At 42.5% G+C, this 24,003-nt stretch overlaps 1 protein-coding gene across 2 annotated transcripts in view; it reads right to left on the reverse strand.

Annotated features, from left to right (window-relative positions):
* Positions 1-22,510, reverse strand: part of TNFAIP8L3 (TNF alpha induced protein 8 like 3) — a 162,905-nt gene extending 140,395 nt beyond the window's left edge. For both annotated transcript variants that reach the window (XM_073653047.1, XM_073653046.1), the window contains exons 1-2: positions 22,449-22,510; positions 21,604-21,855 (exon numbers count right to left, since the gene is read on the reverse strand). In XM_073653047.1, the coding sequence (XP_073509148.1) occupies positions 21,604-21,649 (46 nt within the window). In that variant the 5' untranslated portion in view covers positions 21,650-21,855; positions 22,449-22,510. The remainder of the gene's footprint in view (positions 1-21,603; positions 21,856-22,448) is intronic.
* Between the last annotated feature and the right edge of the window lie 1,493 nt (positions 22,511-24,003).

A 24,003-nucleotide genomic window follows, 5' to 3' on the forward strand; every position in this document is an offset into this window, starting at 1 on the left:
AGACAGGAGCAGAACGAGAAAGACTTAAATCATAAGGTAAAAGAAAACTTAACATAAATAGGGTTTCACACTGTTTTTATGCAAAAATTATCAATTTTTAAAGTCAAAAACACTATGACCATATATTACCCATAGTTAAGAGGGGTTATCTGGGAATACGTTTTTTAGTTTATAGTAAAGAAATAAATTAACAGGCAGGTAGTTGCTAACTGTTTAACAATTACCTGTCTGTTCTATCCGGCGCTAGCTCAGAGCTATCACTGTTGGCGATTCAACTGCTCCATGTCAACAGAGTAGCTCTTCCTCTTCGGGGTTGCTTTGTCGATGGGGAGTGACTGCTGATATCATGCTGATTAACAGCTGACTTCCCGAAGTTATACAGCGTGTAGCCAGCTGTCAATAAGCATGACATCAGTCACAACCCGTCAGAGCAGAGTGGAAGAGAAGCTACTGCCCTGTCAATGTGACGTTAGCATAAGCCACAGAATCACTGGCAGGAGCAGTCACTGACCATTAAGAACAGGCAGAGATCAGTGCTGGGAAGAACTAGCAGGTAGTTAGCAACTATCTGCCTGTTAGTTCTTAGGCCCATAGTAAAAAAAAATATACAGTAGTGTTCAAAATAATAGCAGTTCAATATGACTAACCAGATTAATCACTGTTTTTGGTATAAATTATATTACCACATATCTAACAATTTACCAGTTGGTGCAGTAGATTCTAAGAAAACCCAACAGGCTCAGCCTTCATGATCTGCATATTATGGAGTCTGTGTATTTGAATAATTAATTGAAACGAGGTGTGTTGAAAAGAATAGTGTGGAGATAAATTAGTGACGTCAATCATTCTGTGAAGAAGCAGGTGTGAATCAGGTGGCCCTTATTTAAGGGTGAAGCCAGCACTTGTTGTACATGCATTTGTAATTGAAAGCCTGAGAAATATGGGTTGTTCGAGACATTGTTCAGAAGAACAGCGTACTTTTATTAAAAAGTTGATTGGAGAGGGTAAAACTTATAAAGAAGTGCAGACAATGTTAGGCTGTTCAGCTAAAATGATCTCCAATGCTTTAAAATGGAAAGCAAAACCAGAGAGCCGTGGAAGAAAACTGAAAACTGAAGACTACCATTCGAATGGATCGAAGGATAGCCAGAATAGCAAAGGCTCAGCCAATGATCAGCTTCAGGAGGATTAAACACAGTCTCAAGTTTCTTGTGAGTACTGTGACAGTTAGAAGATGCCTGTGTGAAGCTAATCTCTTAGCAAGAAGTCACCGCAAAGTCATACTGTTAAAAGAAAAACACATGTACTGAAGCAGATACAATTTGCCAAAAAGCACATCAACTGGCCAAAAAAGAAATGGAGAAACATTTTGCGGACTGATGAAAGTAAAATTGTTTGTTTTGGGTCCAAGGGCTGCAGACAGGTCATCAGACGACCCCCAAACTCTGCATTCAAGCCACAGTACACTCTGAAGAGAGTGAAGCATTGTGGTGGAAGCATCATGATATAGGCATGTTTTTCTTTCTATGGTGCCGGGCCTATTTACCGCATACCAGGGATCATGGACCAGTTTGCATATATTAAAATACTTGCAGAGGATATGTTGCCTTATGCTGAAGAGGATATGCCCTTGAAATGGGTGTTTCAACAACACAACTACCCTAAAACACACTAGTAAACAAGCAAAATCTTGGTTCCAGTCCAACAAAACTGAGGTTATGGAGTGGCCAGCCCAATCCCTGGACCTTAATCTGATGGAACACTTGTTGGGGTGACATAAAAAATGCAGTTTGAGGCAAAGCCAACAAATGACAAAATTGCGGGATATAGTCAAAGCATCCTAGGCTGGAATAACAGTTCACAGGTGCCAGAGGTTGGTTGACTATGCAACATAGATGTGAAGTAGTTCTAAAAAACTGGGTATATATTAGGTTAGTGATTCACAGGAATGCTAAATCCTCAAAAAAAAAAAAAAAAAAAAAGTACATTTGGAAGTTTGTACAGACAAATGCAGACACTATTTTTCAGAACAACACAATGTTCATTTTTTATTTTCTGTAAAGTAGTTAAAAATTATATACATTTCTCTTCATGTTTTGAATTAGAAAACGGTGTGCAATTTTGGAAATAAAAACTAGTATAAAGATTTTGTGCTTAACTCATGTTTTTGAATACACTGCTATTATTTTAAACACTACTGTATAGTCCAGGATAACCCTTTTAAATATCAAATTCACCCCAAACTGCGCTTTGGTTTCACTGGCATTTTCTCCTTAAATGTGGAATACTTTAGTTATAGCTATAAAAAAGTAAATAAAAGAAGTCTAATATGCAATAATTCTAGGTCACAGAGCAAATTTGAAAGATGGCGTGCTTGCTATTATTAAAGCTTAAAGGGGTTGTCTGGTCCAAATCTATAAGTCTGCAGTCACTGTGTAACTGCAAACTTATGAATCCCCCCAGTGCATGCACTGTGTGCTGCTGGGATACGCCAGCTTCAGAGCCGGGACTGGACATACTCCCGGCAGGAGCCCGTCCAGTGGGCACAGCACGCTACATACATTTGTATTGAGGCAGCGCCCTGTCTAGTGGCGCTGCCGTCCAGTAGGTGTGGCCAACTAAAGGGCGTGGTCTTACTCCATACAATGCTCTGGCCAAGAGTATGTATAAAGCATACATACCTTCCGGTCCTGGCTCAGAAACCGGCACAGTGCGTGCCCTGTGTGATAGCAAAACTTATCGATTTGGACCGGATAACACCTTTATAAAATTTCCAAGCAGGTCCAAAAATATGCAAAGAATACACGAAGGCTTCCAAAATAATAACCTACTTAATTCATATTCAACTACATTTATGAAAAACAGAAATACCTTATAGTACATGCCATCAAACATGGGAGCCTACAGAGATATGTACATATCACTGAGGGGTGAGGACAAACATACATGTTGCCAAAAGTATTGGCACCCCTGCAATTCTGTCAGATAATACTCAGTTTCTTCCTGAAAAGGATTGCAATCACAAATTCTTTGGTATTATTATTTTCATTTAATTTGCTTGCAAGAAAAAAAACACAAAAGAGAATGAAGCAAAAATCAAATCATTGATCATTTCACACAAAACTCCAGAAATGGGCCGGACAAAAGTATTGGCACCCTCAGCCTAATACTTGGTTGCACAACCTTTAGCCAAAATAACTGCGAACAACCGCTTCCGGTAACCATCAATGAGTTTCTTACAATGCTCTGCTGGAATTGTAGACCATTCTTCTTTGGCAAACTGCTCCAGGTCCCTGATATTTGAAGGCTGCCTTCTCCAAACTGCCATTTTGAGATCTCTCCACAGGTGTTCTATGGGATTCAGGACTGGACTCATTGCTGGCCACCTTAGAAGTCTCCAGTGCTTTCTCTCAAACCATTTTATAGTGCTTTTGGAAGGGTGTTTGGGGTCATTGTCCTGCTGGAAGACCCATGACCTCTGAGGGAGACCCAGCTTTCTCACACTGGGCCCTACATTATGCTGCAAAATTTGTTGGTAGTCTTCAGACTTCATAATGCCATGCACACGGTCAAGCAGTCCAGTGCCAGAGGCAGCAAAGCAACCCCAAAACATCAGGGAACCTCCGCCATGTTTGACTGTAGGGACCGTGTTCTTTTCTTTGAATGCCTCTTTTCTTTTCCTGTACACTCTATGTTGATGCTTTTTCCCAAAAAGCTCTACTTTTGTCTCATCTGACCAGAGAACATTCTTCCAAAACGTTTTAGGCTCTCCGGTAAGTTTTGGCAAACTCCAGCCTGGCTTTTTTATGTCTCGGGGTAAGAAGTGGGGTCTTCCTGGGTATCCTACCATACAGTCCCTTTTCATTCAGACGCTGACGGATAGTACGGGTTGACACTGTTGTACCCTCGGACTGCAGGGCAGCTTGAACTTGTTTGGATGTTAGTCGAGGTTCTTTATCCACCATCCACACAGTCTTGTGTTGAAATCTCTCGTCTATTTTTCTTTTCCGTCCACATCTAGGGAGGTTAGCCACTGTGCCATGGGCTTTAAACTTCTTGATGACACTGCGCACGGAAGACACAGGAACATTCAGGTCTTTGGAGATGGACTTGTAGCCTTGAGATTGCTCATGCTTCCTCATAATTTGGTTTCTCAAGTCCTTAGACAGTTCTTTGGTCTTCTTTCTTTTCTCCATGCTCAATGTGGTACACACAAGGACACAGGACAGAGGTTGAGTCAACTTTAATCCATGTTAACTGGCTGCAAGTGTGATTTAGTTATTGCCAACACCTGTTAGTTGCTACAGGCAAGTTACAGGTGCTGTTAATTACACGAATTAGAGAAGCATCACATGATTTTTCAAACAGTGCCAATACTTTTGTCCACCCCCTTTTTTAGGTTTGGTGTGGAATTATATCTAATTTGGCTTTAGGACAATTTTTTTTGTGTTTTTTCATTGAAGACAAATTAAATGAAGATAATAATACCAAAGAATTTGTGATTGCAATCATTTTCAGGAAGAAAGTGAGTATTATCTGACAGAATTGCAGGGGTGCCAATAAATACATACAAAGTTTGGACACACCTTCTCATTTAAAGATTTTTGTGCAATTTTCATAGTCATGAAAATACAGATTCACACTGAAGGCATCAAAACTATGAATTAACACATGTGGAATTATATACTTAACAAAAAAGTGTGAAACAACTGAAAATATGTCTTATATTCTAGGTTCTTCAAAGTAGCCACCTTTTGCTTTGATGACTGCTTTGCACACTCTTGGCATTCTCTTGATGAGCTTCAAGAGGTAGTCACCGGAAATGGTCTTCCAACAATCTTGAAGGAGTTCCCAGAGATGCTTAGCACTTGTTGGCCCTTTTGCCTTCACTCTGCGGTCAAGCTCACCCCAAACCATCTCGATTGGGTTCAGGTCTGGTGACTGTGGAGGCCTGGTCATCTGGTGTAGCACCCCATCACTCTCCTGCTTGGCCAAATAGCCCTTACACAGCCTGGAGGTGTGTTTGGGGTCATTGTCCTGTTGAAAAATAAATGATAGTCCAACTAAACGCAAACCGGATGGAATAGCATGCCGCTGCAAGATGCTGTGGTAGCCATGCTGGTTCAGTATGCCTTCAATTTTGAATAAATCCCCAAACAGTGTCACCAGCAAAGCACCCCCACACCATCACACCTCCTCCTCCATGCTTCACAGTGGGAATCAGGCATGTAGAGTCCATCCGTTCACCTTTTCTGCGTCGCACAAAGACACGGTGGTTGGAACCAAAGATCTCAAATTTGGACTCAGACCAAAGCTCAGATTTCCACTGGTCTAATGTCCATTCCTTGTGTTCTTTAGCCCAAACAAGTCTCTTCCGCTTGTTGCCTGTCCTTAGCAGTGGTTTCCTAGCAGCTATTTTACCATGAAGGCCTGCTGCACAAAGTCTCCTCTTAACAGTTGTTGAAGAGATGTGTCTGCTGCTAGAACTCTGTGTGGCATTGACCTGGTCTCTAATCTGAGCTGCTGTTAACCTGCGATTTCTGAGGCTGGTGACTCGGATAAACTTATCCTCAAAAGCAGAGGTGACTCTTGGTCTTCCTTTCCTGGGGCGGTCCTCATGTGAGCCAGTTTCTTTGTAGCGCTTGATGGTTTTTGCAACTGCACATGCAGACACTTTCAAAGTTTGCCCAATTTTTCGGACTGACCTTCATTTCTTAAAGTAATGATGGCCATAGCTCCTATATATGATAGAGCAGGTAGGAGAGCGGCCATAGGTCCCATATATAAGGGAGCAGGTAGGAGAGCGGCCATAGCTCCTATATATGAGAGAGCAGGTAGGAGAGCGGCCATAAGGGCTATTTGACCAAGAAGGAGAGTGATAGGGTGCTGCGCCAGATGAAATGACCTCCACAGTCACCAGACCTGAACCCAATCGAGATGGTTTGGGGTGAGCTGGACCGCAGAGTGAAGGCAAAAGGGCCAACCAGTGCTAAGCATCTCTGGGAACTCCTTCAAGATTGTTGGAAGACCATTTCCGGTGACTACCTCTTGAAGCTCATCAAGAGAATGCCAAGAGTGTGCAAAGCAGTCATCAAAGCAAAAGGTGGCTACTTTGAAGAACCTAGAATATAAGACATATTTTCAGTTGTTTCACACTTTTTTGTTAAGTATAATTCCACATGTGTTAATTCATAGTCATGAAAATACAGAAAAATCTTTAAATGAGAAGGTGTGTCCAAAAATATATATATATATATATATATATATATACACACACACACACACACACACACACACACACACACACACACCTGTCAAGCTGCTCATCTGTGTAAATTGACTGTGGTTATTCTACAAAGCTCATCCTTGCCGATTGCAGAAGAAACCAAGCTGTTAACAGTGATCGAGAAATATCAAATGCATACATAAATGACGGCATATGCAGTGCGTGCGTGATTCCTTAAAGTACATAATCAAAATGTTGATCCTTCAGTCTGTCAGTGGAGAGCATGCACACCCTGTATATCTTGTCAGCGGACGCTGCAGATTACATTGTGAGATACAAGACCTGAATAAAGTTAGAGACACATTAATGATGCTGAAAATGACAGATTTGTCACAGTAACAAACTTGTGACATTCTCAGATAATTGTGCTCCTCTCTCTACTGGATTTCTTAGTATAGCCGTAGCCAATAAAGCTCTAATTATGCTAGCTGTATAATAACATGTTATGTGTGACACGCTGTTATGTAGTCCAGGCCTTTTCCGGTTAAAAAAAAAAAAAAAAAATATGAATGTTTATTGTGCATCCACTAATATATCATTAAGGCAAGCTGCTCCCCACTCCTGATTAGCGCTAACGACTGTGATAAGAAAGGAACGCTCATCAGTAAATAGATGGGAAACTTCCCATCCTGCAGTCAGGGTGCTGAAAAACAGTATTTTCCCCATAACAAAAATAAAAACCATACACCAGAAAATAGACTGCAAGTTCTTAAACTGTGCCCTCATTTCAAGTGGTCACAAAAACCAGAGAACTGTTTCAAAATTTTGTAGAACAGTTGGGCGGCATCTTATACATAGCTAATATGGTTGACAAAAAAGATATGTCCATCAAGGTCAGCTGTAGGATGGGAGATGATATAAGGGGAAAAGACATGGCTGGGTTAATGTAACTTTCACTATAGCTGCTAGGGGAGATGTCATCCAGCTTACCCTCATTAGGAGTGGCACAATTGTAGCATTATACAATACTAGCTATTGAGCCCGTTCTACTCCTGGATGGCGAGCATTTTTTATTGGTATATGGTCCCCCATGCTGGTATTTGTGCTCCCAATCCTGTTCCCCCATCCTGTTATGTGCTGAGCTCATCCCTATCCTGGTATGCATGGCACCCCTCATCCCCCAATTCTGGTACACATGGCACCCCTCATCCCTTTCACGCTGCACACATACAAAAAAATAAACACTTATACTCACCTTTCTTCCCTGTGCTCCAGCGCTGCTGTGTTCTGTTCTGCCGGAGGCCGGGGGAGGAGTGCGGCGCCGGAGCATCGCGCTGACTGGCGCCATTATAACTAAAGACACACTGTAAGTGTGTCTTCAGTAAAATGGCGCTGGATAGCGCTATGCGCTGATTCCGACGCCTTCACTCTGCCCCTGGTCTCTGGCCAGAAGAGAGGCGCCGCGGCAACGCTCCTCCCGGTCAGGTAAGTATGCAAGTATGGCACCGGAGATCGCGGTACGTGTTCAGTGTCTACGCATACCGCGATCTCCGGCGCCATACACTCCTCTTACCTGTAACGGCTCCATGTGTTCTGTCTGGAGTCAGAGGCGTGTCGCGCATGCGCATTCTATAGAGGCTTCAGACAGAGGGACTCTTGGCCGATTATATTATAGATATGTTCATTGCTCCTATATGGTTGCATATTTGCTATTCGGAACCCTAGAAAAGCTGCTTAACAACCTTGTGAGAGTTAGGCAGCTTGAAGCAATGTGATGGCTGTGATGTTAGGTGGTCCGGATGACGCTACTCATAACTGATTTTTCAGATTTCAGTCAGTCTGGAGAGCAGGTGACTCTTTGCAGTGATAAGTTTTGTAACGATCTTGCAGCAGTAAGTCGTACTGAACACAGATGTATATTACACTGCAGGTCTCCTCACAGTGTGAAATCCATCACTGCTCACGTTACATTTATAGAACTCAAACAGTGGGAGATCTGTAGTATACATCACATAAGAGACTGAGACTACCATATACACATCACATAGGAGAAGCAGAGAGTTGTACAAATCACATATGAGACACAGACTTCCAAATACATCACATAGGATACACTGGGGCTAGAGTATATACATCAAAGAAGATATTGGGGATGCAGCATAGACATCACCTAAAACATGAGGCTGCGGCATAGACATCACAGGAGACATGAGGCTGGAGCATAGATGTCACAGGAGATATGGGGACTGCTTCATAGGTGTCATGCAAAATTTTACATATTTACTTGTATTAGAGTATATGCTAATTTTTTTTCTCTTGGGTTTTGTCTGTAATGGCCACAGTGTGAACATCCTCTTACACTTTCCACATATACCAGATTATAGTCCAGCTCATTTATTTAGTTTTGCTGTACTTTATTGTACTTTGTACAAACAGGGGGCGTTGTCCAACTTTCTGAGCTAAGTATTTAATTTTTATAGCTTCCCATGGATGAGTGTCCCTGTTCGGAGCCTGTCCTGCTCTGCCCTTATTCACATTGACTTCGCTTGACACATGGTAAGGTTTTAATACTAGAGACAGGTCAGGACCGTCCTGATGAGTATAAAAAGGAGTGGAATAGGTGTCGCAACTCCTTCTGAAGATTTGATGTGTAACATGTCTTTGAATGTAATGTACTTTTTCTGTTTAAATGTAATTTTGACTTGCTTAGTGCTCTACAGTAGTTTGTTAGCCTAAGAAGGGTCAGCTGAGGTGGGGGAAAAGTTACTTGGGTACTTCAGGAAGCTAGTTCCTGGTTGCGGAGTTAGAAATGGATAGATCTCGGAGAGAAGAACTGCTGTTAGTTGGCCACAAGTGAGAAGTGTGCAGCGACTGGGAATCAAAAAGTCAAGTTCAAAATAGTGCTATAGAAGACGTTTACCATACAACTGCCGGAGTGCAGAGACAAGAAAAGAAGTCAAAGCGACACACATTGACCCAAGTGACTTTTGCTCTAAGAAAGAATCTTCACATTCAGTGAGAACCTGGTGTAGCATAAATAGAGCTGAAGGAGGCGTGATTCCTGTAGGTGGCTAGCAACGAGTGGGCTACTGACATGTCAAATCAGTTCTGGAGGACTAAGTAGAATCTTACTGTGACCAGGAAGGAGCATGGGTTGCTGCACCATAGTGGAGGATATTGATAGTGGGAGAGAAGACAGACTGTCAATTTGATACTGTATTGAAGATCTTGTTATGCCGTTTACCATGAAACCAAGATATATATGCCTGTTACCAAAAGTTGAGAACCATATTGAAGAATTCAAGTACAGATGTTTTTCATTTTTAAAACGGTTGTTGGCCTCCCTTATTCGTCGCATGAATTTAAGGTCCCCATTCCATCATAGCATTTGTGGCCCAAAAAGGAGTAAGCAACAAGTCAGCACAAAGCACACACACCCACACAAGGGTACTATAGGAGGGTGTATAGGGACATGGAAGTAACTGCCGGCCAGTCCCATCCCTTACATGTACACCTTGTCGTGGTTGGATGAATGCTTTTTTGATCAAAATAGTATTAACCAAGTAACTGATGTTATTTATGTATGTACTATTACCATTTACTTTAAGTAGGGTATACAGTCATTGCCGAAAGTGTTGGCACCATTGAAATTGTTCCAGAAAATGAAGTATTTCTCCCAGAAAATGATTGCAATTACATATGTTTTGTTACGCACATATTTATTTCCTTTTTATGTACTGGAACAATACAAAACAGAAAAAAAAAAAAAAAAAAAAAAAAAAAAAGGCAAATTGGACATAAAACCTGAAAAAAAAAAATTGGTCGGACAAAATTCTTGGCACCTTCAACTTAATATTTAGTTGCACACCTTTTGGAAAAAAATAACTGCAATCAAATCGCTTCCTCTAACCGTCAACAAGCTTCTTACACCTCTCAACTGGAGATTTGGACCACTTTTATTTTGAAAACTGCTCCAGGTCGCTCATATTTGAAGTATGTCTTCTTACCACAGCAACTTTAAGATCTTTTCACAGGTGTTCAATGTGATTTAGATCCGGACTCATTACTGGCCACTTTAGAACTTTCCAGCGCTTTGTTTCCATCCATTTCTGGGTGCTTCTTGAAGTATGTTTGGGGGTCATTGTCCTGCTGAAAGATCAATGACCTAAGACGCAAACCCAGCTTTCTGACACTGGGCACTACAGTACATTGCAACCCAAAATCCTTTGGTAATCTACAGATTTCATGATGTCTTGCACACAGTCAAGGCACCCAATGCCAGAGGCAGCAAAACAACCCTAAAACATCTTTGAGCCTCCACCATATTTGACTGTAGGTACCGTGTTCATTTCTTTGTAGGTCTCATTCAGTTTTTTGGTAAACAGCAGAATAATGTGCTTTTCCAAAAAGCTCTGTCTAGGTCTCATTTGTCCACAAGAAGCTTTCCCAGAAGGATTTTGGCTTATTCACGTACATTTTGGCAAATTGCATTCTAGGTTTTTTTTATTTTTGTGTCAGCAGTGGGGTCCTCCTGGGTCTCCTGCCATAGCGTTTCATTTCATTCAAATGTCAACGAATAGTTTGCGCTATGCACTCTAAAGCTGTCCTGCAGGCATCAATTTTTTTTTAATTTGACTGGGGCTGCTTTTCCACCATTCGGACTAACCTGTGTGGTAACCTTTCATCAATTTTTCTCTGCTGTCCACATCCAGGGAGATTAGCTACAGTGCCATGGGTTCTAAAGTTCTTGACTATGTTGCGCACTGTGGACAAAGGAACATCAAGATCTCTGGAGATGGACTTGTAACCTTGAGACTTGATATTTTTCAACAATTTTGATTCTCAAGTCCTGAGACAATGCTTTTCTCTTTCTGTTCACCATGCATAGTGTGGCACATACAGACACGATGCAAAGATTGAGTTAACTTCTCTCCTTTATATCTGGTTTTAGGTGTGGTTTTCATATTGCCCACACCTGTTACTTGCCACGGGTGAGTTTGAACGCGCATCACATGTTTGAAACAAAGTTGTTTACCTACAATTTTGTAAAGGTGCCAACAATTCTGTCTAGCTCATTTTTGGGGGTTTTATGAAATTATGTTCAATTTGACTTTTTTCTGTTTTTTTTGTGTTGTTCAAATACACACATGTAATTGCAGTAATGTTCTAGAGAAATACTTCATTTTCTGGAACAATTTCAAGGGTGTCAACATTTTCGGCTATTTTTTTTTTTTCTTGGGTTTCGTCTGTGAAAGGGACACAGTGTAAACATACACTTACACTTTGGTTTTGCTAAATTTAAAGGGTAGGTGGTGACTGCCTCTTTATTTGACTCCGCACTCCTCCCATCAGCCTAAGGTGGTTTTTAACTAGTGCTGGTGACGCGCCCCCTAGGCCTGTGTTGTGCAGGGAATACCCGGAGCTGGATCACTGGGGGTTGTAGTCTCCGTGGCGCTGACCCGGTCCGTGCCCAGGGTGGTCAATTCAGTGGCAGTCTTAGTGTAATAAAAAGTGTCCGACTACGCCACCCGTGGATTGCGGTCAGTGGGGACCGCCGTGGCGCTGCAGACTGCTGAGGCTGATGCTGTATGCGCAGCCAAGTATGGGATAACTCCCCACGGGAGAAGTATTGCCTCAGGGCAGCTAATGTGGATGATGAGAGTGATGGTGTGAGCATCCCAGTACTGATGGTGCTGGTGCGGCGATGAAACAGACGTGTGGTTGCAGTTTCCAATGCTTTACTCACAGTTCTTTACTGGTCCTAGTCACCTCGGTACCGGCGGTGACTGCCCAAGCCATGCTGCGTCCACCAGGCAAGGGGCTCGACCAACTCCCAGGCAATTCCAGAGCGTGGCACAGGGCTCCCTTCTCTTCCTTTCTCTGGCCGTCCCCACCAGTGACCCACCTTTGTCCAGCTTCCTTGGGCCTTCTCTTGGCGAAACCTATCTCCGGTTTCCCTGACCCTATGTGGTACGCCTTCCTGGTGGATGTAGTGAGGGGGTCGCACCAAGTTGTGGTCACAACCTCCGGTCTTTGGCTGAGGAATTTATTGTCTCCACCAATTTGGGTTCCGGTACCCTGTTCTGCCAACCCGTCACCCGCAATCTCCTGGGCCTATGGGGTTCCTTCTGTCCTTGTGTCTCTGGGCCTTTCTCCGTGTTCCTGTTCCTTTCTGTTCCTTCCTTCTGGCTCCGGCCTTCACCCTATGCCTGCCTCGTGGAGCGGGGCCCAGACTGAGCCACAGCTCCCTGTCAGCCCTCTCTGGCTGAACTCCTTCTCTCACTGAACACTGTTCTAAGATGGTGCCCACCTTATATACCTCCCTCTATGTGTGAGCCCAGGTGACTAGCAACCAATGGGCTCCTACCTATGCCCAGAGACCCACCCCTATCTGCTCCTACACCACTGGGCTTTCCTTCCCCTCCCCACTCCAGACAGGGACACATGCAGTCGTGCCTGCACTCCTGTCTCGTGGGAGCACCGTTGAACCGTCCCTCGGAAATGGGGTGTGTGGTGCATGCAGCTACTGAGTCCTGGTCCACACTCCATCCTTACCTGGGAGTGGAATATCACACCTCTGGTTTGAGGTGCAATACCCCTGTAGCAGCCGAGCCCTCGGGGTGCTACATTGGATCCTACGTGCCCTTTAAATTTGTAGGCTTTTAGCCCGGGAGAGGCATGTTTTATAATTAGGTTTAGGGTCCCATCCAAGAAAGGTCACCTTGCCGTGGTTGATGGGCACACATGAATCAACCAATTTAGGCACCAAGTACCTTCATTTTTAAAAGCATGATACAGTACCAGCTAGGTATATGAGATGGCAGTTAGAGATGAGCACCTCAGTCTGCGCGGCCCTGGCCTGGCATCCATTTCTGTCCTCAGTGACAACTGGTGTTCACTTCTGCATCCGGCAACCTCATTCTGGTATCCTTGCCCCCAGGGCTGTTTACTAGGTCCAGAGACATCATGACATCACATGAAGCTTAGTAGCTAGGCCTCATATGATGCCACAATATGTGCCATGACACTTTTTGTTTTAGGAAATTGTGGAACTAAATAAATGCCAGCGTCTCCCAGCATGCTGGACCATAGATGCTGGGTGTAGTAGTGAAAACCAATTGCCACAGAGGACCAGACTGAATGCCGGACCAGGGCAGCGCAATTCAAAGTACTCATCTGTAGTGTCAACCCATCTCATCTAATGTTGAGGACGATGTCTGAATGGTAAATCCACAGTATTGCAATTCATCACCAATTTTACCTTTTGAAATGCAAAGATGATTTGCAACAAAATCTACATGCAAGAAGTTTGCTGCAGTTACGCAGTGAAAAAACAAACAAAACAAAACCAAATTTATGCTTGAGCATACCCGTACATTGCAAAGGGAGAAATTAGCAAAGAATTCCACACAAAGAATTTACATGCTGTGGATTTACCATGCGCATATTTTCCTCAACATGTAGAGGAGATTGGTTGACACTAGAGATGAGCAATTCAATTTGTGCTGCCATGTTCTGCATGCAGTCTGGTCCTCTGTGGCACCTGGTCTTCACTACTGCACATAAAATCCACACAGCATCTTTCTGCAGTTTGTAGCTTAGCTCCTACTAATTAGACAGCATGTAAATCTACAGCAAACGCACTACATGTGTATTACTCATTGTCTGTCACCCAGCATTCTCAGATAACATGTGAGCCTGTGTGGCTAAAATCAATATATATATCAAGTGTGAAGCACAGAAGTAGATGCGGTGATGAAAATCAGTTTTATTAAATATCAATTAAAAAGCATGTATGCATAAAACACTAAAGACACAGATATATAGGATGTTGGCTTACCCATCATTTTATCTATACACATACAGTATATACACACTGCTCAAAAAAAATAAAGGAAACACTCAAATAACACATCCTAGATCTAAAGGAATGAAATATTCTCATTGAATACTTTGTTCTGTACAAAGTTGAATGTGCTGACAACAAAATCATCAATGGAAATCAAATTTATTAACCAATGGAGGCCTGGATTTGGAGTCACCCCCAAAATTAAAGTGGAAAAACACACTACAAGATGATCCAACTTTGAGGTAATGTCCTTAAAACAAGTCAAAATGAGGCTCAGTATTGTGTGTGGCCTCCACGTGCCTGTATGACCTCCCTACAACGCCTGGGCATGCTCCTGATGAGGTTGCAGATGGTCTCCTGTGGGATCTCCTCCCAGACCTGGACTAAAGCATCCGCCAACTCCTGGACAGTCTGTGGTGCAACATGACGTTGGTGGATGGAGCGAGATATGATGTCCCAGATGTGCTCAATCAGATTCAGGTATGGGGAACGGGCGGGCCAGTCCATAGCTTCAATGCCTTCATCTTCTATGAACTGCTGACACTCCAGCCACATGAGGTCTGGCATTGTCCTGCATTAGGAGGAACCCAGGGCCAACCGCACCAGCATATGGTCTCACAATGGGTCTGAGGATCTCATCTCGGTATCTAATGGCAGTCAGGCTACCTCTGGCGAGCACATGGAGGGCTGTGCAGCCCTCCAAAGAAATTCCACCCCACACCATTACTGACCCACTGCCAAACCGGTCATGCTGAAGGATGTTGCAGGCAGCAGATTGCTCTCCACGGCGTCTCCAGAGTCACGTCTGTCACATGTGCTCAGTGTGAACCTGGTTTCATCTGTGAAGAACACAGGGCGCCAGTGGCGACTTTGCCAATCCTGGTGTTCCATGGCAAATGCCAAGCGTCCTGCACGGCGTTGGGCTGTGAGCACAACCCCCATCTGTGGACGTCAGGCCCTCATACCACCCTCATGGAGTCGGTTTATAACTGTTTGTGCAGACACAAGCACATTTGTGGCCTGCTGGAAATCATTTTGCAGGGCTCTGGCTGAGCTCCTCCTGTTCCTCCTTGCACAAAGGCGGAGGTAGCGGTCCTGCTGCTGGGTTGTTGCCCTCCTACGGCCCCCTCCACGTCTCCTGGTGTACTGGCCTGTCTCCTGGTAGCGCCTCCAGCCTCTGTACACTATGCTGACAGACACAGCAAACCTTCTTGCCACAGCTCACATTGATGTGCCATCCTGGATGAGCTGCACTACCTGAGCAACTTCTGTGGGTTGTAGAGTCCATCTCATGCTACCACGAGTGTGAAAGCACAACCAACATTCAAAAGTGACCAAAACATCAGCCAGATGTGGTACTGAGATGTGGTCTGTGGTCCCCACCTGCAGTACCACTCCTTTATTGAGTGTGTCTTGATAATTGCTATCTATTGTCTATTCTATTTGCACAACAGCATGTAAAATTGATTGTCAGTGTTGCTTCCTAAGTGGAGTTTGATTTCACAGAAGTTTGATTTACTTGGAGTTATATTCTGTTGTTTAAGTGTTCTTTATTTTTTTGAGCAATGAATATCTATTCATATATAGATAGACTAAATCAATAGGTTAATAAATAGCAAAAATAATAAATCCCCAAGATACACGAGATGGATTTCATAACCAAGTGCTTAGGAAATAGTAAGCCCTTAAAGCAAGTATAAAACAGTAGGAAAATAAAAATAAATGCTTAAGTCAGCAAATTGTAAAGGCTCATCCAAACACACAGCAGTACTGCCTATGTAATGAGCTAGATTTGCTGTTCAGGAGCCTAAATAAATATCAAACCTACCCAGTAATAAAGCAATATCGTACTATGCTCCTATGTTACTGCACAGCTAGACAAATATGCTACTTAGGAAATAAGGAGTCTAGGAAAGCTGGTAGAAAACTATTACAACATGGCATGACAAGGCATAGGCAAGGTAGGCCCCCCACCAAAGACATTGCTTCTTGCCTCCCTGAGGGGGGGTGGGGGAGGGGGTGCAGTTTAAAAAAAAAAATAAATAAAAAATAACAGTGTTATGCTTGCAGCTGCCAGACACCTTCCTTCGTAGGCATTCAGCACACTGATAATGGTACTGGTGTTGTATTTATTTGCTAATGATGGTTTTGGTGCTGTATTCATATACAATTGATATCATTGATGTTCCACTTATGTATGATGATACTTTTGGTTTCATATCCGTGTACCGATGATGGTTCTGGTGATACATCACCAGACCATCATGACTACATGAATAAATCACCAGAGCCATCAGTAGTACATGAATACATCACCAGAACCACTATCAGAACAGGAATACTGCATCAGAACCACCCACTATCAGTAGATTAATACTGCTCCAGAACCACCATCAGTACATGAGTAAGGCACCAGAACCATCAGTCTTGTTTCAAGCTGTATTTGTCGCATTACAGATGCAACCACCATCATACGTATCCCTTTATCTTTAATGGGATCTATTTAGTTTCCATTAGGGTATCTGCCAAATGCTCGACACCTTAATTGAAAAGAAATGGCTCCCATTATAGTTAAGCTATATTAGTATTCGTCATTATCCTTAGGTTTGACATTTAAAATGTCAAGGGATGTCAGAGATGAATATTGCCATTTGTCCCTGGTATTGTGTTAATGGGCCGCAAACAATGAGAACTTCCTATATATAACTGTGAAATTGCACTCCTTATTAAGCCTCAACCCTAAAGTACAGCACTCTTACTTTTGCTAGTATTTTTTTGGCGAAAAAGGTAACAATTCTAGTGGATGTCGTCAGAGCTTGTTACCTGAGACATAGGTGGGCGGGTGGGGGGGGGGTTTAATGGGTCCTATTATATTACTGTCTGACCCATTCCTTTACTTGGGGCCAGGGGAGGGGGTACTCCATTGGCTTTATCTGCCTATGGTGCTGATATACCTTGTCCCAGCCTTTCCCTATTGTTTCACCTCTGCATTAATCATTTCTGTTGTTTGGGTCCATCATCAAGGTGCCCAGTCGACCCTACTGCCTATAATAGGGATTTTAGGGAGTTTTCTCATTTTACCACATGTTGCTTTTTTTTTCCCCCAGTACTTTTGATGAAATCTGTGATTCATGGTCCAACGCTCATGTGAACAAAGCCAAATAATTTAAGAACTTGAAAAGTGAGAACGACTCCAAATTTTACAAGAAACTTTAAGCCTGTTCCCTACTATAAGTTTCCAGTTTTAGATCTGGCACCAACTAAACTTCACATCTAGTACAGAAGAAACAATGTTGTCACGTGAGAGACACAAAGCAGGTAAGGATACGATGACTGAAGAGCACTAAACATGCTCATATTTGGTGAAGAAATCGATCGCCATGGATTTACTGCAATCGATCACTTTAACTGCCACCCCTCAATGAAACCTGAGTGTACCTAGTAGATAGTACAAGGCCATATATTATTGCACAAGAACCTTTTCATTCTCCCTTCTCATATCCATGGGACTTTCTTGGCTGAAATAACAAAAGCAACTGGAAAACGCTTTAAATCAAATAAATGGTGAAAAGGACACAGAAACATATGGTGTTATGCTCGTTTAAACACAATTTATTTGATTTATTGCGCTGCTTTAGACGCTGCTGTTCCGTTTCTATAAATGGGACAATACTGCGTAATGCGGTGCACGGGCCACTTAAAGGGGATCTGTCCCAGAGTAACCTGCCGCTGTCTATAAATACGACCACAATTCAGTTCTGTCAATAGCGATGATGGAAACATTGCTGCCTGTTTGCAGAAGTGGCAATAGAAACTGCAGATAATTAAAGGGGAGAACCAGTCATAGAAATGATGAGGTCTGATCTCGCACCGCACAGATTTCTAAAAACGGCTATACGCAACGATTTCCAAACTAAAGAGCTTTTCCACTAATATAAAATTCTGGCTCATTATATAAAATTGGTCAGCTAAATATTGGAAAATATGGCAATAGAAAGTTATATGATTTAATTATTGGTGCCCCATGTCGCTTATGAAAGCAGTTTGTGGGTTATGTGCCCTTGTAGCCCAGGCATTTGGTGGTTGTGTATACGCAGATGATTTCTCCCTGTATCTCTGCTCGATCCAGATATGTTCTTCATAGGCGGAGTGTAGAGCCTGTCCGTCATGCACAGTACTCTGGAACTTGTAGGGAAATTTGGTGCCAGGAGCGTCCACAGTTTGGAGATACAGAACGGAAGTTGCCACTTTGTAAGAAATAAAGTAGTAGTTTTTATGTGGTGTTAATATGTTTACAGTAACATAGAAGCCAGTTTTAATAGTAAGTAGCCCCTTTATCTATACGCATACACATTAGACTTCTGAACCACTCAATATCCGCGAGCTTGGCCAACGGTCTAATGTTTAAGGGCCCCCGACTTTCCTAGTGCCCAAATGTTCATTCTTATAACCCCTTCATTCAGTGGCTCCTCCCGGGAGAAATAACCATAGCTGCACGATATAGGTGGGCTCACAACAACAACAACCACATTCAGTCACAGAAAAAATTCCTCTGTGGATTCTAGGCATTTACCTTCCCATGTATTTTCACTGTGGATTTCATTCCACTCGGCACGAAAATCCAAAATGAAATGTGTATGTAACACATGGGAATTCTTGTGTGGATTTTTAGGAATCTGTGTTCACATAAACTACCGATGTGGCACCAACAGTTGGCATAACCACACCCCTCAAGGAGTATTTGGCATCTCGGCTGCCTACTTGGTAAACACCAAGTCACCATTATAGAGCTTTCAGCTATCTTTTACAGGTTCCTCCTGCAATCTTGTGCCAATGTATATACAAAAGAGGCCTATTAAAAAAAGAAAAAGAAAATCCAAACAAAACCCTTACTTTTGTATCACTTTAAAGTGGTTTAACACGAATTATGCTTACAGCTTCAAGGAAGGATCATCGAAATATACTACAGAAGTGATTTGTAACTCTTATATAATGTAGTATTTCCTGGATTTAGTTTTGGGGAGATCAGATAATTCCAGATCTATTTTCTTGTCATGATTTGTTAGATTCTTGCTCATGCCTTGAGCACACAATTTATTTATTTATTTTTTTTTTTATTTTACTCACTTACATAGCGCCATTAATTCCACAGCACTTCACCAGACATCACTGTCCCCATTGTGGCTCACAATCTAAATTCACAAGTCAGTATCTCTGGTACAAGTGGTGACAGTTTCACGTACCGGAGACTGACACACGCACATCTCAGTGTGTCTTCACGGACCATGTGTCCATATGCTCCACACAGAGACAAGTCCATTTTTTTGGGGGGGGGGGGGGACACATGGTCCTCAAAAGTGCCTCATGCTGAACACACAGATGACATCTGTGTGTCATTACTGTGACACGGACCAGCGCCTGGGAATCAGCGTTACAGTTAGCCCTGTTCCCAATCAGCGGTGCTGAACCCTGCCCTCCGCAGGGACAATGATGAGGGTAGTGGCAGTCTGCTCCCACAGTGTCCCCACCTGTAAAAATAAGAAAATAAAATCCATGTACTCACCTCTCCTAGGTGTCCCCCGCTGTAATCCATGCGACCGCTGCTGCCGAGGAGCCGGGGAGAATGACCCGCTCCAGAGCTGCGCTTAGTGAGTGACAGGACACCGCTCCCGAGTGGCTCATTCTCCCCGGTTCCTCGGCAGCAGCGGTCACATGGATTACAGCGAGGGACACGTAGGAGAGGAGAGTTCATTGATTTTATTATTTTATTCTTATTTTTACAGGCGGGGACACTGCAAGATCAGACTACCACTACCCTAATCATGGTCACTGCTGGTGCTGATGGCAGCGCCGGCAGGGAACAATGATGAGGGCAGTGTTCAGCACCCGGCGCTTGGGAACAGTGCTAACTGCAGTGCTGATTCCCAGGCGCCGTTCGGGTGATCCTGATGCGGCACACAGATATCTCCGGTACCGTTTTTTCCGGTACCGGAGATATGTGGACGTGTGAAAATCGGCCTTTGTATGTTTTTGGAGTGTGCCACATCCATTATTACAATGTAGATTTGGCTGAACTGAATGTTTATTAAGGAATCAAATCTGAACCGTAAGAAATGGTAACTACTGAGATCAACGTATTGGATACAATCATCAGAAAGACTCAGAGTTCCAGAACACAATATACTGTTTGACGTTGTTGTCCCAATATTGATCAAAGCTTAATTAGTATGCAGTAATAAACTACAAAAATTGTCACAGAGATGGAATACTAGATTATACCATCACTGCCATTATTAATGGGCCATAGGTGAATGGTCCTACACGACACCGAAATATACTGAACTGTTTCTAGAAAAGCTTGTTAAGTGTTACTAAATCCACAAAGTGCAACTGAGCAGATCACAAGGGGATCAGAATAGTTATCCGTTTAAGAAAACCACCGATTTATTTTTTTCATAAATAAAGTGTAGACATGAAAATAAGAAACTTTGTAATATATCTTACAAAACAATCCACTGTTTTCTACTCCTGGACTGCTCATTCAGTCTCAATTCAGGGGTAAAATCTGTCTTGAGCAAATACAGATTTTCCCATGACTGAGATAAGAGATGACAGTTGGTGCTCATAAACTTCTATGGAAAAACTGTAACTGTCGTTTCAGGAGATCTTGTAGCAGAATGTCTGTGTAGACATTCATAGAATTTTAAGATCACCATTTGTCATCTCTTATCTCAGCAATGTGAAAGTCTATCTTCACTGATTATAGATATTACCCATGGATTGAGAGCGAAAGATCAATTCAGGAGAAGAAAAAAAAAAAAGCAAACTTCTCTGATAACATTTTATAATTGATTATTTTTATGTGTACTATAAACTTATGAAATAAAAACGACTGATACTCTTTAAACTCTGCAACACCATTCTACGTGCAATCTCATAACATTCATAGTTACATACAATGCACTGACGGCAGTGTAATCCGACACAAGTTATGCAGGATTGTATCCGCCTGTACATCTATAACCTCTGTTTAGAATGGACAAGTGACATAATTCCGCATAAAGTATTGTGTACAATGTACGAGTGATAGAATTCTGCATCTTTATGTAAAGTGAACAGGTGATATAATCCCTCATTTCAATCTATATAGTACAGGGAATATAACTGTCTACTGTATGTATCTAGTGGACATGTGATATAATCCCAACCTTTTTATATATAGTGTATAGGTGATCTAATCCCACATCTCTAGAGTGTTTCTACAGTCTATATAATCCCGCACGTCTATACATATTGGACATGTGCATGTACATAACAGGTCCCATAACCTTTCAATCCCACTAGCGGACCATCATTCTACTTCCTGCTTTTAACCCTTTCCAGGGCAGCCACTGCCACGAAGTGGATTTACCATCTAATTACCAGCAGAATTTATGCTCCTGACGAACTCAGTTAGGTTGATTGATCTGTAAATGGGACGATGGCTGACAGTCAATAGCGCTGCATACAAGTTTGTTGTTCTCATTACCTGGTGACAGCTCCCCTTCGCTCAGGTCCCCAGAGTCTGTGTCCATGTTGGGGTGACGGGATTTGGAATCCGCGGCGCACTCCTAGTCAATGAGTACTTGTGTTCCAGTGGAAAAAAAAAAAATAAAAATCTTTTATTGTTCAAACAATAGTCCAGGCGTCAAGTGTACATTAATAATGAACTGAACTGGGAGTAGTTACACCATCATACATAGGACGTTTTGGTCTAACATGGCCTTTTTCGAATCATTGTCTAAAATAAAAAAAAAGGATTATACAGTTAGTAAGTGAGATAATTATAATCAAAGTCTGAAGAAATAAGTTATTACATGACATACAGATAAAATCCATTAAAATCAATGGTCAGCTCTCTATTATACTCTGAAGTACTCAATATTATAATAGTAAGCTAGAAACAATAGACAAATTATCAACTTTTATAAAGGAAACATATCATGTAGAAGTTAATAATGTGACATACTGACACCTATTCAGATGCTATAGTCCCCAGAGTATTATAATCATTTTATGTAACTAGTAATATTGATAATATTAAGAATAGTTGATGCGGGGAGAATCACAACAACCATTATTAGTAAGGCAGCATGCATCATACACAATATACATTTTAGGGACCAGAATGATATAGGTAAATGATGGGAAAGCTGCAGCCATCACGGGTACTAACGATGTTATATGAATAAACTGTTTAGTGGAGATAACACTCATGAATATGAAGATGTAGATCCAACATTGCCAGAGATGGCAGCAAGAGACATTAGAAAGGTAGGAATGCACTAGTCAGCAAGTGCAGAGACATCAGAGGAAAAGAGAGAAGCCATGTACCTGTAACAGCAGCAGAGTCTGCCTGGAGCACGGCGAGTACTGAGAGTCCTGGATACAACTGCAGGCTTATATAGGATGAGTGCAGTGACGTCACAATGGAGGGGCACGCCCCTCCGGGAGGAGTGTCATAGGCATAGCTCTGGTAGAGAACTGAGATGCATCTCAGAGCTCAAAGTAGCAGTGTAGTAATGCCACATCTGGGGGGAGGCTGTCAGGGAAGTTCTGCCTGTGTGTAGGACTGTCACATAGCATTATAGTGTAGAAGATTGTGTAATCTGGTTGTGCAGATGAAGGGTAAAATGAAACGGATAACATGACTACATACTGTGGATACAATTAATAAATGGGGCTGCTCGGTGGCTCAGTGATTAATAATAATAATCATTTTTATTTCTATAGCGCAAACATATTCCGCAGCATTTTACAATTCAAAGGGAACTTGTAAAGACAAGACTAACACATAATTCAACAGACACCAAGAGGAGTGAGGGCCCTGCTCGCAAGCTTACAATCTATAAGGAAATAAGGGGAACTCTAAGGAGATGGACATGCCGCCCATGTTCCTCCTTGAAGACACGTGTATTGTTGCAAAAGAATTTTGATGTGTAATGTGACATGTGTTATTAGTAGTGATGAGCGAGCACTAAAATGCTCGGGTACTCGATGCTCGGGTCGAGTACATTAGAATACTCGGGTGCTCGACCCAAGCAATGAGCCCAATGTAAGTCTATGGGAAACTCGAGCATTTTTCAGGCGGCTCCCCCCGGTGGTCTGCAGAGGGCCTAAAAATTGCCCAAATCAATGGGAACAGTGCTCAAATGACATGGGGACAGCATGGGGAAGACCCCTGGAAGCATTTCTGAGTCCCAGGTCACTTCTGTCAACAACGTTGTCAGAGGTATTATGCCACTTTTACGGACTCACAATAAAACATACCAAAACGAAACCAAAATGGATTTTCCTGGGAAATATGTTAAGGAACATCCTTTCCAGGGTAATGACTTGTATATAAAGCAAAATAAATAGCCAAAAACAAAAATGCTCCTCCACACCTTGAGCTATGTTCACACGTAGCGTTTTTGATGCGTTTTTTCACTTTTGCATTGCTTTCAACCGTGACAAATGCATTTACCAGGAAATGTCATTTTAACATTTTACAACCTTATCTGGCCATGTGGTGCATGAGATATCATCAGACACATCGTGTTTCATGTATGAAGGAGGCACTCTGAAAGTCACAAAGCCTATTTTTATAAGGCCATCAGGCGGCCTTTAATATTTTTAAAGGGCCAGCAGTTGGCCCTCACTATTCTTAGAGAGCCATCAGCCAGTTATGTTTTATTGTTCCCATTACTAAAGAGTGGGTCTCCTATACTGTTATTGCGTATGCAGTGAGTGGCAGGGCTGCCCAATATTGGGACGCACCCCAATACCACTTTGAAAATTTGGATGCACCCCAATACCCCTTTGAAGAGACATAGAGGAGGGCCTCCTGAAAACAATGTTCCAATTATTAGGAAGTGGGTCTCCCATTGTGTTTGCCTATGCAGTGAAT

This window comes from Phyllobates terribilis, unplaced genomic scaffold, assembly GCF_046119375.1.
Source record: "Phyllobates terribilis strain yellow unplaced genomic scaffold, ASM4611937v1 Scaffold_11__3_contigs__length_659146591, whole genome shotgun sequence".
NCBI classification, from domain to species: domain Eukaryota; kingdom Metazoa; phylum Chordata; class Amphibia; order Anura; family Dendrobatidae; genus Phyllobates; species Phyllobates terribilis.